Below are 17480 nucleotides of genomic sequence, written 5' to 3'. Positions count from 1 at the left end.
GCAGCTAGGTGGAGCGGGAATCGGTGATTCGGACACCGGGTTCTTTGCAGCTTTTCCCACCGCGACTTGGACCTCAGGACCCTATTCTAGTCCCTGTCTATTTCTGGTAGCGCAGCAACATCCCACTGGGTGGACGCAGAGGGCGTGGCCCACATACACAAGAACCAATTGGGAAGGAGGCCAGGATGCCGATCCCGCCCCTTGACGTGACGCAGGGCCCCTGGACAGAGGCTTCACAGCCCCGGCCCCAGTCCTTGCAGTGGCTGTAACAAAACCCAGACCCCCAGGTCCCGGCCAATGGAGGCGATTTAGACTGGAGCTGGTCCGCGTCTGTCAAAAGCTCGACTCCGCACCACCGCGGAGTCCAGAAGAAGAGCTGGAGCCACCGCACTCCCTCCCCTCCCCCGCCGGGATTTATTGAGTATTTGGACTGGACAATTAAGTGGCCCTGATGATGTTACCAAGCCCGGTCACCTCCACCCCTTTCTCAGTCAAAGACATTTTGAATCTGGAGCAGCAGCGGCACTTCCACGGAGCTCACTTGCAAGCGGAATTGGAGCAGCACTTCCACTCGGCGCCCTGCATGCTGGCCGCGGCTGAAGGGACGCAATTTTCTGATGCAGGGGAGGAGGACGAGGAAGAAGAGGGAGAGAAACTGTCCTATTTGAACTCACTAGCTGCTGCCGAGGGCCATGGAGATTCAGGTCTCTGTCCTCAGAGCTATGTCCATACAGTTCTCCGAGACGCTTGCAGCGGGCCCAAGGAACAAGAAGAGGAGGTTGTGAGCGAACGGAGCCAAAGTGAGTAGAGGGGGAAGGAAACGCGTCCGCACACCTGGGGCAACGGCTCAGCGCCTATAAACCCACAAACCGTGCCTGCATGGCCACCCGCCCCTTTCACATTCGGCTTGGGTCATGCCTATGCCAGGTTCAAGGACAGCTCTGCAAAGCACAGGTACCTGAGATGGATCTGGGGCGGGGATAAAAGAGAAAGAGAGAACAGCTTTTGCCCGGAGCAGAGACCCGGAGCAGTCCCCGAGGGAAGGCAAAGTGATTATTGCAATCCTGGTTCCTTGAGTAATGAGTGACAGGGACCCAGAGCCTGTGTCGTAACTTGTCCGTTGTGTGTGTGTGTTCTCTCGCACACCCATCTTCTCAAAAAAGGGCCATTTTTTTCTGCCATTTTTCTGTCTTTCTTCTAATGTGAGGTGAATTCAGTGAGGCCAGGGCAGTCACCCCGGCTTTTCCGAAAAGGCAGTGCAAGAATGTTATGTTTGGGCAGTCCTTTCGGGTAAGAAACTTTGAGAGACACCAGCTTACTTCGGAGCTTGCAGTTCTTACGTTCGTAGAACTCGGGCGGAGGAGAGGGGGTGGCCGATGTGTGGGAGCTCAATCTATATCAGATGACGGCAGCAAGTCACACCCAGGAGGTGAAGGCCTCTGAAAAAATATCGTAATGCTCGCTCTGTTTCTCTGCAGGTGGAGTGGAATAGTTAAAGTTCCTGAATTAGTTCTGAGTGGGATTCTGGCCATTCAGCAGATCAGAGGTGGGGTAGGCAGGAAAATCAGATAATTGAATAAGCCCATAAGGAAATGTCTGAAAGGGAAACAGAATCGAATAATCTCTTCTCCAAGTGGAGATTTGATCTGGCTGAGACCAAAATCTTTCTCTAACAATTCTCCAGTCCTAACACAGGCATGAAACTGTCTAAATCGGTCCACCCAACTTTTTTTCCTCTGTAAGGTAACATACAGATATTGTCACAGATGCGTTCTCAGTAGTTTTGAAAATAAAAAAATTTCAATTCTTGAGCTGCACATACGCCTTTCACGTAGATATTTCCAAACAGAAACAATTTTCGCAATCAACCCATGCATCCAGGCCGCCTGTCCCCAATACCAACTCATTCCACACCTTCAGGGGAGTGGAAGGCAAACGAGTTTGCAGATACGGGGTCGTGTTCCGCGGTCGCCTGAAAATTGTTATTAGCCCCTGGACCGGCACATTTAATCTATTTTCTCGCTGATGCTCAAATTTAATAAATGCGAGCGAATTACTCTCACCACCGAATACGCCTTCTCCCGCTGGAGGTGCTCCGCCTGATGCGGGGGGCGGGGGCTTGGGCTCCAGAAACTATGAACTTTCCCCAAAACTAGCATTTACTACGGGGGTGTTTTGTGCCTCTGGGGCGCAGGGGTGGTATCCTGAGAACTAGAAAGGCTAATGTCTTGCTTCTCCCTTAGAAAACTGTCAGTTGAAGAAGTCTCTGGAAGCGGCGGGAGACTGTAAGACAAGCGAGGACGGCGAGAGGCCGAAGCCGCGGAGCCGCCGGAAGCCCCGGGTGCTCTTCTCGCAAGCTCAGGTCTTCGAGCTGGAGCGCAGGTTCAAGCAGCAGCGGTACCTGTCGGCGCCCGAGCGTGAGCATCTCGCCAGCAGCCTGAAGCTCACGTCCACGCAGGTGAAAATCTGGTTCCAGAATCGCAGGTACAAGTGCAAGAGACAGCGGCAGGATAAGTCCCTGGAGCTGGGGACGCACGCGCCGCCGCCACCACCCCGCCGCGTGGCAGTGCCGGTGCTCGTGCGGGACGGCAAGCCGTGCGTCACGCCCAGCGCACAAACCTACGGCTCTCCCTACGGCGTGGGCGCCGGCGCCTACTCCTACAACAGCTTCCCCGCCTATGGCTACGGGAACTCAGCCGCCGCAGCCGCTGCAGCCGCCGCCGCCGCAGCGGCAGCGGCGGCTTACAGCGGCAGCTACGGCTGCGCCTATCCGACCGGTGGCGGCGGTGGTGGTGGCGGCACGGCCTCCGCGGCGACCACCGCCATGCAACCCGCCTGCAGCGCCACCGGCGGCGGATCCTTTGTGAACGTGAGCAACCTGGGAGGCTTCGGCAGCGGCGGCGGCGCGCAACCCTTGCATCAAGGTGCCGCAGCCGGGGCCGCGTGCACGCAGGGGACTTTGCAGGGCATCAGGGCTTGGTAAAGCCTGGGCGGGACACGCGGCGGGCGTCCTACCGCACGCTGGGCACCGCGGGAATGAGACACGAGAAAGGACAGACCCAAGGGCCAGGTCCCCTCGTTAAAATAAAAATACAGACGTATCGCTCCTTCCAAGGGCCCATGGTCGCAGCACACTCCAGGCCTGGGGCATGGGACTCAGCGGAGAAAGGACGCCCTGGTCCAGTCGTCAAGACTGTCTGAGACAGAAACACCGGCCAGGCGCCAGGAAAGAGGTGGCCTCCCACCCTGACTCTACAGAGAGTGCGAGAGGCTGGGACTCCGGCTGTCGCTTGCTCTCCGGAGGAGGGCTTTTCTCTTCCTGCCTTCCCTTGGCCTTCTCCGAGTGTGGTCCGGGAACCGGACCGAACGGGGGGAGGGGGGGAGAAAGAAAGAAAAAGAACAATTTAAAGAAAAAGAAAGGTAGTTGGAGAGAGAACGTGAAGGAGAGGAAAATGGGGTAGTAGCTTGAGAAATTCCACCGATTCGCAGCCCCTTTTGCTTGCCCGGAGAGCCACAACGAAGTGGATTTTTCCTTTTCCAACTGTGACCCTTCCAAGACAGACTCCGCCCGGATCCCTGGATTGTCAGGGGACTGTTCTTGGAGACCACCACCGCAGTGAGATCGAAAGTTGGGGGGAGGGAGGCAGCTGAGCAAATCCAAGACTTGCCCGCCCAACCTAGGTTGTTGTCAGGTTGGTTTCCTTTCTGTTTTGTATTTTGTATTCCGCACATTATCTCTCTATAACTATATCCACACGCCGTGTACACAGCCGCTGTCACACACTACAGGAGTCAATAAAGAAGGTGCAATATTTCTGAGCTGTTTGGCTTGCTGCAAGACTTGTTTAGCCCCAAAGACTGGGGAGGACCCCCCCCCCCTTAAACAGGATGGGAAGTGAGGGAAATACCCTGGCCATCTCTGCCTGGTGCCCCTGAGCAAGGCCCCTGGCTGCAAGTTTGGTCTCTTCTTCGGCATTGTTTGTTAATTTCTTTTTAGTGCTGTGAGCCGAGCAGGCTGGAGAGAGGCTCTGGGTCTCCTGGGATCGGGGACTTTGTAATCCCCCCCCCACACACACACACACACACAACACACCTCCACTACATTTTACCCAGATGCACTGTCTTGGTGCAGGGGACCCGCCTTGGTCAAACTGGGACTCTGTCCCACCTCCAGGGTCTCCGAGGAAGAAGAAAAGTTGGCCTCCAGGCTCAGCCTGGGGCGGCTCCTCCCTCGGCCGCCACCCGGTCTTGGGGCTCGCCCGGGGGAGCTGCACCGCGCCGCGCCCCGCCGCGGGCCGAGCTCTCCCCCTCGGCCGCCCTCCCTTCTCCCCCGGCGGCCGCGGCTTTATGCGGCTCCTTGTCACTCGCGGAGAATGCCTGTGCGAAGCCAGTGCTGCCACACGGCCGATTGTGAGCGTGCCAAGGCGGGTGAATGGGGAGGCCTCTGAGCGCCGCGCCATTGTGGGGCCGGCCCCGGCTGAAAGGCGGCTCCGGGCCGGGAAGGTGCGGAAAGAATGGCTTTTTATTGGAGTCCCGAACAAAAGGTGTGGTAGGAAGGCGAGGTCCCCTGCGCGAACAAAAACCCCATAGCGTCGGATTGACGTCCCTCCCCGAGCTCCCCATTGCTTCTCAGAGCGGGGGCTTTGTGCAGCAGTCTGCTCAACAGAGGGACGGAGAAATGCGCACGGGGGGGGGGGGGTTGTTCCCCGCATTTTTTGTGTGTGGGGGAAGGGGTGGCCGGGGGCTGGGCGGGCAGCAGGGAGGGGCGCGCTGATTAGGCCGGGAGGGCCAGGGCGCTGAGAGGTTCAGCGGGAGTCGGCCGCCTGAATGCAGGGTCATTATTGCTACAAGTTTAGCAATTTCGCCCGTGCTGGAGGGGGTGGGGGCTGTTGGGTTGCTGCGGGGCCGCTGGACTGGGAGCTAGAGAGGGGCTGCAAGGGGGAAAAAAGAAGAGGAAGAGAAAGGCAGGAAGGCAGGCAGGTCGGCAGGCAGGCAAGACAGTGTCCACAAACCCTCTGACCGCCCTTGGACTCATCCCCAAAGGGCTTAGCCAGAAGCTGTAGAAATCGGAGGGAGGAGGGAGACCTGCCTCCTCTTTGCCCTCTGGTAGCTGAAGGGTCTCAGAGCTAGTGCACAAGACTCCTGGACCCCCAGTTCGTTTAATCTTAACTTGCGGGTGAGTTGTGCTCTCTCCTCCCACCACCCCATAATCACCCGAGTTGGTTGCCCAAGCCACTCTCTTACCCTGCCCTGGGCTTTTTTTTTTTTTTTTTAGCCCTAAGTTCTTTAAGCTAAAGGCTGGAGAAGGAGTTCTCAGTTTCTCACTGGCTGGAAAAGAGTCATTCAACTGTAGACACCTAGAGCCTATCTATTGACTCACACTGTCCTAGATGCTGAGAGTGGGTGGTGGGAAAACCACTGTCCCGAGATTCCTGGAATTCATTTTTGTGTATGTTAAGTGGGCTGGTGGGTGGTGACAACAACCAAATAAATGTTCTGTTGTTGTTGTTTTAATAGTGGGTAGACTTAGAGTGTAAACTGAATAAAATACTAAAAATTGAAGTCCTTTGAGATAAGAGTCAGAGAAAGACATTTAAGTTGATACCTGACTAGGAAGACTAAACAGGCCAACCTTCTCTCTCAGCCCTAAAACCTCTGCAGTGAAATGTTGTCCCCCTTCTGGGACATTTTTAAAATAAGGGGTGTGTGTGTGTAGTGTGTGTGTGTGTAGGCTCCATTTGCACGTATGCTTGCATGACAGTAGAGGGTATCATCAGATCCCATTATAGATGGTTGTGAGCTACCATGTAGTTGCTGGGAGTTGAACTCAGAACCTCTGAAAGAGTAGCCAATGCCCTTAACCACGGAGCCATCTCTCTAGCCCTGTCTGGGATGCCTTCAACCCCCATCTTTCTGGTAAATTCCAGCTTCCATGCCAAGCTTCTTTCCTGGACTCCTCAAATGGAGGTGACCATACCCAAATCCATGGCACCAGAGTCTTAGGTACTTTCCAGTATGTTATGTGGAGTGAGGATTTATTTGCCGCTCTCCTTCTGTGTAGTAAGGTCATGGAGGCCCAAGCTAGCATCACTGAGAAAGACATTACAGTAAGAGTCACAGGTTATAAGAGTTCAATACATAGGCTCCTTCACCCAGTCTTCCTTTGGGGCTCCACAGCCATGCAGGTGGCCCTGGTGGTGCCAAACTGTGACCTTGGTTTTTGGCGGTGAGAGAAATGCAGGGGGGGGCGGTGCTCCTGGCTTACCCATGCCTGGGCAAGGACACCTGGCGGCTCATCCCAAAACACTGGTACCCGGTCGGTCCTGCTTTCTGTACAATAAGGCACTGTGTGTGCTTCCAGGAAAGTCTCTCTCCCCTGACACATCACCTTTCTTCCTATATATAGCCCAAGGTATAAGCCAGGAGCCTTGGTGCTGACCTTGACACCACACAATCTGAGGGTTGGGGAGGACTTGAAAATAAGGGACTGTGCGGTCTGGAAAGTAATGGGATTCTTGGGCGCTCACTAGCTGAACGTAATGATAGATGGATGAGCCAGGCTCAGCCTGCCCACTCCCAGGATGGAGCCTGTACTGAAGGAGCTGAGCTCTCTAGCTCTTCTGGGATGTCCTAGGTAGCTACCCTCCCCCCACCCCACCCCTGCCCCCAGAGACACCCATTCTGGCATCCTGCTGAGCTGTGGACTCTCAGTGCTTCTAGCAGCAGACCCTCACCTTCCCTGCAGGCTTCCTCCTGTCCAGTTAGTCTTCCTTGAGTCTGCATCCTCTTGGATTCTAAGAGGAATGCAGCCCTCCAAGAGGAAGCACAGCTGGGCTGTGTGCTGACTTCCTTGTGGTTTGCGTGTCTTAAGATACTTAAAGCTAGCCTGGACCAGCCCTTCCAGTCCCCTGCCCCACTCTGGGAGCCTGTATATTCCAAATATAAATAGCTCCTACTACTTTGGTAAAGGATTTCCGTCATTGCCGGGGTTCCAGAGCCAGGAACATCAGAGAGTGAAAATCTTTGACCAGTGCAGCATCATCCAATGGGGGAGGGGGCAGGGGGGGCCAGGAAAGCTCTTTCCAAAGCTGCTGCTCTATAAGACTGTCCTACAAGCCTAGAGGAATCCCACCCACCCCACCCTCTCAGGCGTTCTTACTACCCAAGAGCCCTTAGGTCATGTAAGCTTTCTCTCTGGGGTTCTACTGTCTGTCACCAAGTTAGAGAGGAGGATAAATGGTAATTTCTAGCTGGCTTCTGGCTGGGTGGGCAGGATTTCTAAATCTGTGCATAAATATTCTCCACAGTGACTTATGCCACACCAGGCTTAAGAAGCGAATAGGCAGAGGTGGGAGAGGAATAATTCTTATTGGCCAGTCAGATCAGGTTCCTGTAGAGCCTGCTCTCATGGATCAGAAGTGGGCTGTCTCTACTCTAACCTCAAAACTAACAGTACCCACCTGGAGTAGATGGGGGGCAGGCCCGGTTCCTCCTTGAACGGACCTCTCAGAGATTTTAGAATCTGCTGTAAAATGCATAAATAGGAAACATACGAATTAGCGAATGGCCACAAACACTCAGCTGCCAATCACTTTGGCTTGGAAAAATTAAAAAAGATGGCCTAGATAAAAGTGGCTTAGGCCAGTGCTTACTGCTGAGAATCGGGGTCTCCAGGGTTCGGGATTCTACCTAGCAGGCTCCTGCCCCAGCTGTGCCACTGTTGGTAAGTCCATTGAGGGCAGAGCTGTCCCAAAGCTCTGGGGAAAGAGACCAGACAGGTGCAGAAAAGTTCCGGGACCGGTCAGGGTAGGGTAGGAAAACCTACTCCACTGCTGGCTGCTCCAGGATGGGGTGGAGGAGCAAAAGATAGACCAGTTGGTGGCCAAGCATCTCCACAGGGTGGGGGTTGATGCTTGGTGGAGAAAAGCCTGCAGAGGCGAGAAGGTTCAAAGCCCTCCCTAGTCTGCTGACTTCTTGATTTCAGGGCTCAGAGTCCCAGAGGGGATTTCCCGGGTGCCCGCTCCCAATTCCAGGGCCCTGGAAGGGCATGGTGTCTGTGAGTGGACACCGTTCATGTCCCGCCTCTGCCCCGCCCTGTAGGGCAGGTGGACCAGGGCTGCCAAAGCCGACTGAGGCCGGTGCGCACCAGCAAGCCCTGAGGTCTGGCTCCCCGACTGAAAGAGCCAGCTGTACCGACTGCCACCACCTAGGCGATGAGCCAGGCCGGGCGCAGTGCAGAGGTAGGAATCCAGGATGCGGTGCCACGTATCCACCGTATCCACCGTGTGGGCTGGATGTGCTGTGAAGGAATCCCGCTGAGGGCAGTGACCTTAAAAGCACATTGGTTGTATTGAAAGAATGCTTTCCCCCTACCTGGACTGTGGGTACCAGATTAAAAAGCAGCGATGTGAAAACAGAAAGATGCATATAGGGAAAGCGGATTATAAAGAAGATACAGTAAACTGATAATAGCTAAGCGGGGGAGGGGGCAAGGGGGGAACAGCAAATTCCAACCATCTCTCTTCCCACGGTGACTACAGCCTTCCAGAGGCTGGGCTTGTAGAGGAGTTTCACTGCTGGAGAACATGGCTCTGATGGAATTGCCTGTATATATTCTTATTGTGCCTGTCTATTTGAGAGGTGTATTCACGTTGCTGCATGTTATCAGGCAGTTGGTTCAAACAATTTTAGAGTGTTTGCTATACCACAATAAATTCACCATTCCGCTATCGACAGGCAACCAGGTGAGTTTATTGTTTGGGGCTGATGTAAGAAAAGTTCTAGAACAGTGTACAAAAGAACATTCTGGATAAAAATCTCTCTCTCTCTCTCTCTCTCTCTCTCTCTCTCTCTCTCACACACACACACACACACACACACACACACACACACACACGGTCTCACTGTGTAGCTCTAGCTGTTCTGGAACTCTCTGTGTAGAGCAGGCTGTCCTTGAACTCACAGAAATCCACCTGCCTCCTGAGTGCTGGGATGAAAGGCGTGTGCCACTATGCCTGGCCAGATGGTGCTGTCCAATAAGAATCTGGAGGCACGTGAGAATGTGAATTGAAGAATTGAATCTAAAAACTTTCCAAAATTGCAACTAGAGTAACTTAAATTTAAAAGCACTTCATATTCTTACTATATTAGTATGATTCTAGTCCATCTTTGGTGATTTTTGACACACACTTGGTATTAAATACACACCAGGTTGGTATTAATACACACCAGCTTCAAACTCAAGATCCTTCTGCCTCCACCTCCCAAGTGCTGGGTTTCAGGCCCTTTGGGGTTTATTTGTCTCTAATCTATGTCATTTTAAACGAGTGTGGAATTTAAAACAAAATTTTATTCACATGTTCAGTTGTAAAGCTGGTTAGCTAGCCACAGTGGTGGTGGTGGTGGTGGTGGTAAAGGTGATAAACGTGGTGGTGATGGCAGTGGTGGAGGTAGTGATGCTGGTGATGCTAGTGGTGGTGGTGATGATGGTGATGCTGGTGGTGGTGGTGATGATGGTGATGCTGCTGGTGGTGGTGATGATGGTGGTGGTGGTGGTGATGCTGGTGGTGGTGGTGATGCTGGTGATGCTGGTGGTGGTGATGCTAGTGGTGGTGGTGATGATGGTGATGCTGGTGGTGGTGGTGATGCTGGTGGTGGTGGTGGTGATGCTGGTGGTGGTCATAACTGTAGTTTCTCGAGTCTGAGAGATGTTAGGCATGTATACAGCTTACAGCACCCATAGCAGTCAGTCAGATCTGCACCCTCACCACTGCCGGACTCTCCTTTGGGAATGGGATACTGCAGAGATTTCAGGAAGAGGCTAATGCTTAGTTAGATATTGTAATCAATCATAGATCTGTTACTGCCCACCTCCCCTCCTGCTGCTCACTGAAATCCCACATGGAAGGAAGGAGACAGCAAGCCTCCCTGGCAGGCTGAAGCCAGGGCAGAGAAACCAGGTTTGGTTCTGGCTGCAGTTTCAGTGTGGGGCTTGGTTCTGTCATTCATCAACTAGCTTCGATGATCCTTGGGTACTGTATCTCATGTTGTGACACAAAAGTCATTCCTGGGAAGGTGACAGCAGGGAGACTTTCCTCTGTGTCAGGGTGTGTGTGTCGTGCACACGCACAAGGGAGCGAGCGAGAGAGAGAGAGAGAGAGAGAGAGAGAGAGAGAGAGCAACAGAGAGACAAACACAGAGATACCCTCCTATTCTAGGAATTACCTTGTGAGTTAAGTATCTTTTGTTTATATACTTTGAGGCTTAGAGAGATTTAGGTCATTCCTCAAGACCCACAGTAAAATACAGCAATGACCCCATGTGTGTGTAATCAATGCCATGGAGAACATTTTTGACGTCTTCTGTCTCCTTTCCTATGCAAACAGAGCGACTGGGCAGAATTTGACTTCTAGATCAAGTTGGATGCTCCTGCTAACCCTCCCTTTGCATGGACCTAGATGGACAACGGGCTACTTGCATGTTAGCAGATGAGCGAAGAAAATGTTGTTGTTGTGCTGTAGTCTGAGTGGGATTCACTCTGTGTGACACGGGGTTCTCAGACAGCTGTGTGCAGACAGTGTGCTTCCCCAGGGGTAGAGAACAGAGCCCCAAGCACTTCAGTTCAACAATGGAATCTTTTTTTTTTTTTTTAAACCCAAATGCATCCCGGTCTCCTTTAGAACACACGCATCTTCTATCTTTTACTAAATGTGTCTCGAAGGGAGCTGTTTTGTAAAGAGTGCCTTTGAAATAAGGATCGTCCAACACTTGCTTGTGGTTCTAGGGTTTCAAGGCGCATAACATTACATAATATAACACAAATATAAATAATTATACAAGACTCACCCATTGGTTCATATGTGGTTTCAATCTCTGAGAAAAAGGAACAAAAAGCCACCTCAGACCAGCTTGAGAGTAAATTTTGGGGAGCAACACAGATTAGTTCCCAGTCCACATGGAGCAGCTAGAAACTCATCCCCTCCAGTGGCTACTGGTGGATTCGGGCTTGACGTGGATATGTCTTACAGCCCTGTCACTTGGTGAGCCTCCCACAGAAGGGCTCAAAGGTCAAAGGTGCTGCTCGGTCAGCTGACCTTAAGGTTCCTTCCAGGCTTGAGATCTGCCACACACCTCTAAATCCAGCCAATGCCAACTACAAATCACCAAAGCTCATCTCTCCTCAGCTCCCAAATTCTGTCTTGTTCATCTATGCAGCTTTCTCTCAGGGTCTTAAAAGGCCAGTGCACTGTGGGTATTTGACTTGTATTTGGTGAAAGAATGCATAACTGGAGGCATAACCCAGCGCCGTAGTTTCTGTCCTACATTTCTGATTCCTGTGGGATCCTTCTGTTTACCTCCTAAAGAAGAGAATGTCGGAGCTGGAAGGGACCAACCAACCCAGTTTAGATGGTGACACAGAGCCTCTCTCCCTGGGACACCAGTAATTTCCCCACCGGAGTCTACTACTTCTTTTTTTTATTTTATACATGTCTGTCCTGTTCACCCATCTTGCTTTCTGAGTACAGGCAGGGCTCAGGGGGGCAAGATCTTAGACGTTCCGAATCAGTCTCCCAGCTCTGTACTCTGCATGTCTCCAGTTTGTGTTCAATGCAGTACATGATACTTGCGTAACACACACACCCTCCTTACACACCCACCACTGGGGCTATGAGCATGTATGCATGCTATGTATGACTATCTGGGGCAAACACAGCTTCCACCAGGAAGCTACTATTCAGAATCTCTTTATGAGTTCTTTTGGGTTCAAATGCACTCCATGGATTTCTCTGGTATAAAGACATGGTGAGTTTTGCTTGGTTGTTTTACTAATAAGCCATAGTCCAACTCCTTAAAATATCAGAGAGTATTCTAGACGTTCTAGAAGGTTTGTAGCACCTCTACAATCTCAAATCATAGTAGCTCCATTTTGCAGATGAGAAAAGTGAGTCTCGGGGAGGCAAAGCAACTTACTCAAGGTCAAAGCTGTCGTCAGATCCGGGAGACTGATGTTGTCTTCAGCAGAGTCTTTGAGACATGCTGGCCAGCTCTCCTGCCCACCTCCCCAACTGCTGCCCTTGGTGAGGATAGAGCCACACGTGGCTCCATCAGTGACATCACCTGTTCAGCATCTTGTGAATGGCACCAGATCCCTGCCAGTGCCCTCTAGTGGGCTCAAGGAGGGTGCCCAACTCCTCTTGGCTGGTTTCAGAGGGTTTCAGCACCCTCTGGTGTTGGCCAGAGACTCAGGCTGCAGAGGCCCCAAGTCTCTCCAGGCCTGTCTGGACTGTTCTTTAAGGACGTTCTAGGTTTTCTGGATCCCACTTCTAGTCCTTTAAGGAAGACCCCATGCCCTGCTTGACAGTGACCAGAATAGGGTAGGGAAGTAGCTGCAGTCCAAAATTCCTTTTTGGAGAGTTAGCTAAGTGATCCGTCAAATCTCCAACTGAGGTCAAATCTTAGCTTCCTTACACCTCTGACCCAGGACAGGAACCTATGCCTGGCTTCATACTAAGTACTGGAGTTTATTATTCCACCTAACCTTGAGAAGGTCTTAGGGCTGGAGAGACGGCTCAAGCAGTTTTTTTGTTTTTTTTTTTTTTTTGGTTTTTCGAGACAGGGTTTCTCTGTGTAGCCCTGGCTGTCCTGGCACTCACTTTGTAGACCAGGCTGGCCTCGAACTCAGAAATCCGCCTGCCTCTGCCTCCCGAGTGCTGGGATTAAAGGCGTGCGCCACCACGCCCGGCTTCAAGCAGTTTTGAGCACTGGACCTAGGGTTCAATTCCCAACACCCACATGGCAGCTCACAACTGTCTGTGGCTCTAGTTCCAGGGCATCCAACATCTTCACAAAGACATCTATGCAGACAAAGCACCAATGCATATAAAGTAAAGATAAAAAATAAACGAGAGATAGAAACACACACACACACACACACACACACACACACAGATTTCAGTCTCTCTAAGCAGCAGTGCCCTCAGACGAATGGACAGCAAGCCTCACTGCATAGGTAGCATGGCCGGAAGGCTGGCGGTTTCATCTCTCTAACAGGGCAGGCAGACCATCGGGTCAGTGTCTCAGAGTCCCTTCTGATGAATAAGCAAACTGCTCTACTTGGATCGGGGCTCATATTGCAGCATCAGCATCTCTGGACACGTTAGAAAAGAGTTTCATTTACTCACAGTAGATGCAGCTTTTGCCAAGGGGTTGGATCGGCACATAGATGTGTGTTTGGCTGTGGAGGGGCGGGGGCAGGTGGACACTTTAGTTCCGTGAACAAGTACCCAACAAAATGTGGAGTTTTGGGTCCTGTGTATCATAACTGATGTGTTTATCCCCCGAAAAAAATGGCACTAATTTGACAGTCTAGGGTCATTTACAGGACATCAAACAACCAGTTTTAGGAAAAAAAAAAAAAAGAGCAATAAACAGATAGGTGCCTTAGCTTCTTTTTGTAAAGAGAAGGAGTCCAGCCCTCTAACCAAGTTTGCTCAATTTCTTTGTAGAGCAGATATTTTCTCATAGCTGGCCTGACAGTCTAAAGAATTCTTCCTTTGGGCTGGAGAGATGGCTCAGCGGTTAAGAGCACTGACTGCTTTCCCAGAGGTCCTGAGTTCAATCCCCAGCAACCACATGGTGGCTCGCAACCATCTGTAATGGGATCTGATGTCCTCTTCTGCTGTGTCTGAAGATAGTGACGGTGAACTCATATAAATAATAAATAAATAAGAAGCATCTATGGTGCCAGCTTCCCCACAGCAGGGTGGGAGGCTGAGACAGGAAAATCCCGGAAGCCTCGGGCCTCACATATGCAACACTGAGCAAGAGATGTTGACTCAAACAAACTGGAAAGTGAGACCCAATATCTGAGGTTGTCCTCTGATGTCCTGTGTGCCCCATGGCATGTGGTCATGCTCACACGTAAACATGCACTCGCGTGCAAGTGCGCTTGCGCGCACACATACACACAAGATCATAAGAATCATATTTATCTTTGAATAGAAGCCCAAGATCCTTTTCTATACCAGCCATCTTGTCAAAGATCATTGTCAAAAAGCTGTATGGATTGCAAAAGAAACAAAGGGAGATTGTCTTCCAATTGTCCTGAAGGGGAGTCTCGGGGTGTCAGCTGCCAGGAAGGGTCAAATGATAGACCGTGAAGGTGACTTCTCTTATCCTCTGTCTTCTTTTCAGACTTCCCTCTATCCACTCCCTAAACAAAATTGGAGGTCCAGAGAACGTACCTCATTTCTCAAGACACACAGGCAGTTCATTCAACCTAATTGTTAAATGCAGTTAATGTATAGCACAAGATGTATGTCTTCCTGTAGTAGCTATGAGAACTTAAACAGGGTAATAAGACCTACTCAATACCGAAGTGCAATTTATGACCTCCGGGAGATGCTAGGACGTTTAGCCTCCACTCATTTGCCAGGTGGTCAAAATCAGATCCAGCCCCAAAGTCTATAGATTACATGTCAGATCCACATCCCCGTGCCATAGGTCACTCTAATGGAGGGTCAGGGATGGGATATCCACACAGGCTTTCCTTTCAGCACTTGTGTGCGTGCAGGGCCTTGCTCATTGACACTGGACAGCCACAAACAGCTGCTCCCCTTCCCACAGCCCTCCAGCATCCTCTTCTGCAATAAGTCACGTGACTTCTTTTCCAGGGTATGCACTGATCTGCAATTAGCAGGCCTTTTTTTTCCCCCCTTGCTGACTGGCTTTGAATTTATTAAACAGTGAACTCCCCAGAGCACTTTGGTTTTTGCTGTTGTTGGTGGTAATGATTTTAACAGCACCTAGTCTTTATGTGTTCCACTGTACCCAAGCAACACAGTTTCAGTAAGCTCGGATCTCCTCCTTTCGGTGGGTAAAAGTGTCACTGAGCATTCGGGGAGGACAGGACATCTTCACAGAGAACATCTCCCTCCTTCTGTGATGGGAAGGGGTGGGTGACTCGTGATTTTCACAGGATGCTGCCAGTCTGATGGGAGTGGTCAGGATAGACTTGTAGGAAAAGATGATACTTAAGCCTGGTGTCTAAGGAAGAGCTAGGGAGGCGTATGCCAGAGGTAAGAAAGCTATACTAAGTCTGTAAAAAGAAAGGTGGGGAGCAGGTGGGGAGGGAAAGAAGTGGGGGTGATTGGGTCTTGTTTTGACTGTGAGAACAATTTTCTTTGCCTTTAAACTAATGTTAGGAAGATTCACATGCAAGATCTTACTCACATGCAAAATCTAGAAAAGTTCAACTTTTAGAATCAGAGAGTAAGAAGGGGGCTCCAGGGCCGGAGGTTGAAGTGATGTTGTTCAAAGGACTCAACATTGCAGTTAGGGGAACTGAGTTTGAGGTATCTGTGCAATGCAGGCACGTTAGTTGCTAACGAGTATTGCATTCTTTCTAATTTTTGCCTACAAGTGTGTCGATGCACCATGGAGGCCAGAAAGGCATTGGCACACCTGGGCCCAGAGTTACTGACAGTTTGTGAGCGGCCATGTAGGTGCTGGGAATCAAACAAACTCAGCCAATGCTCTTAACTGCTGAGCCATCTCTCTAGGTCTAGCATACTAATTACCTTGAATTAGCCATTCCAAAACGTATACACATATGACCAAACCATGTGTGCCATGAAAACATATGGTTTGTTTATTTGTCAGTTAGAGCAACAATTTGAAATAAACTCTTCTTTTTCCATTTATGGGTGTTTTGTCTACATGTATGTATGTATGTATGTATGTATGTATGTATACTGCATACATGCAGTGCCTAAGAAGGCCAGAAGGGGACGTTGTGTCCCCTGTAAGTGGGGTTACAGTTGTGAGCTGTCATGTGGGTTCCAGGAGTCAAACCCTGGTTCTCTCAGAGGGCAGACAATGTTCCCAACTGCTGAGCCATCTCTCCAGACCCTTAAATAAATTTTATTGTTAAAGTAAATTTATTGAGAGGGGGGAGGGGAAAGGAGGAGGAGGAGGAGAGAGAGAGAGAGAGAGAGAGCGCGCGCGCGCGCGCGCGCGCATGTCCCACAATGCACCTGGAGAGGTCAGAGGACATCTTGAGGGAGTCACTTTTCTCCTTCCACCATGTAGTTCCTGGGTAATAAACACAGGTCATCGGGTTTGGGGACAAGGACCTTACCTGCTGAGCCACGTTGTCAGCCCGATTTTAAACATAACCTTTGTAGGAGTGAGGAAGGGCGGCAGAAGATGAGCAAGAGCATCGGGCCTCTTCGCAGCATCTGCTTTTTATCCCTGTCCATCTCAACAGCTTAAAATTTAAAAATCTGTTAACTTTAGCCAGCCACGGCAGTGCACACCTTTAACTCTAGCACATGGGAGGCAGGGGCAGGCAGATCTCTTGATTTTTAAATAAATCTTTTAAATAAATCTTAATTTGGGTTGTTTCCTTTGATTAATTTTCATTGGAGGAGTAGCAAAGTTATCCTGTGAACACTAAAATCAGAAAAAAATCGATGGAGGCCTGACAAGAAGGCCACCCTCTCCTCGCATCTGTTCCCCCTCAGCCTCCTCCAGGTCATAGAGGCACTGCCTGGCTTAGGGGCTGGATCAGAAGTCTGGAAATCACCTGTGGTCGCTCTTACCCTGTGTCTAGTTCAGTTCTATGTTCTATCGTTCAGTTCTGTGGCTTGCACTTTGTATGCACTCTGGGATCCATCAATGTACCCTCTCCTCCCAAACCCACTTCTTGGTGGCCACTTTAAAATGATTATTTTCGGGAGCCAGAGGCAGGCGGATTTCTGAGTTCGAGGCCAGCCTGGTCTACAAAGTAAGTGCCAGGACAGCCAGGGCTACACAGAGAAACCCTGTCTCGAAAAACCAAAAATAAATAAATAAATAAATAAAATGATTATTTTTGTGTATGTGTGTGTGTGTGCTGTAGTGTATATATGTGTACTTGTTTGTAGTGTGTACCTGGTGTTACACATGGGCACACACTTGTGGTGGACAGAGGTTAGCATCAAATGTCTCCCTCAATCTCTATCCACAGGGCCTGAACTTGGAGCTTGCCAATCCTGGCCAGGGAGCCCCAAAGATCTGCTGTCTCTGCCTCCCCAGTGCTGAGCCTACAGATGCGAGCTCACCTTTTTACCCACCCAACCCTGAGACAACCTCTAGGCTCTTAGACAAAACAAATGAGTGTGTGTTTCATGGAGATTGGAGACAGGAGGAGGAGGAGGAGGAGGGAAGACAGGATTGATTGTATTGAGGGCAAGCTAAGGGGACGCCTTCTTATTGTTCTGCTATTAGACTCCTTTGGAAGACAGGAGCTACACTGAAGTTCCCATCTGAGATGCTTTGTGCCCAGTAGGCTCTTAGGAATCCCAGCTGGGGACCATGCATGTGGGACGTCGGATGCCCACCATGTCAGTTACAGAGGTTCTCATGTGTGTCCACACCCTGGGACACCTTTGGAATGTTGGTTCTCTGAATAACCCCTGTCATTCACACCCCACAGCCGC

General features: G+C 50.7%; 1 protein-coding gene across 1 annotated transcript; it reads left to right on the top strand.

Annotated features, from left to right (window-relative positions):
• The first annotated feature begins 451 nt into the window (after positions 1-451).
• Nkx2-3 (NK2 homeobox 3) lies at positions 452-2983 on the top strand. The gene is made up of 2 exons (XM_021152463.2): positions 452-800; positions 2244-2983. The coding sequence occupies exons 1-2, from the start codon at positions 452-454 to the stop codon at positions 2981-2983; spliced, it is 1089 nt and encodes a 362-aa protein (XP_021008122.1).
• The last annotated feature ends 14497 nt before the right edge of the window (positions 2984-17480 follow it).

Source organism: Mus caroli, unplaced genomic scaffold, assembly GCF_978045245.1.
Source record: "Mus caroli unplaced genomic scaffold, Mus_caroli_1 scaffold_20, whole genome shotgun sequence".
Lineage (NCBI taxonomy): Eukaryota > Metazoa > Chordata > Mammalia > Rodentia > Muridae > Mus > Mus caroli.
The sequence above is the reverse complement of the archived record's forward strand: the minus strand, read 5'-3'. Positions and strand labels throughout refer to the sequence as shown.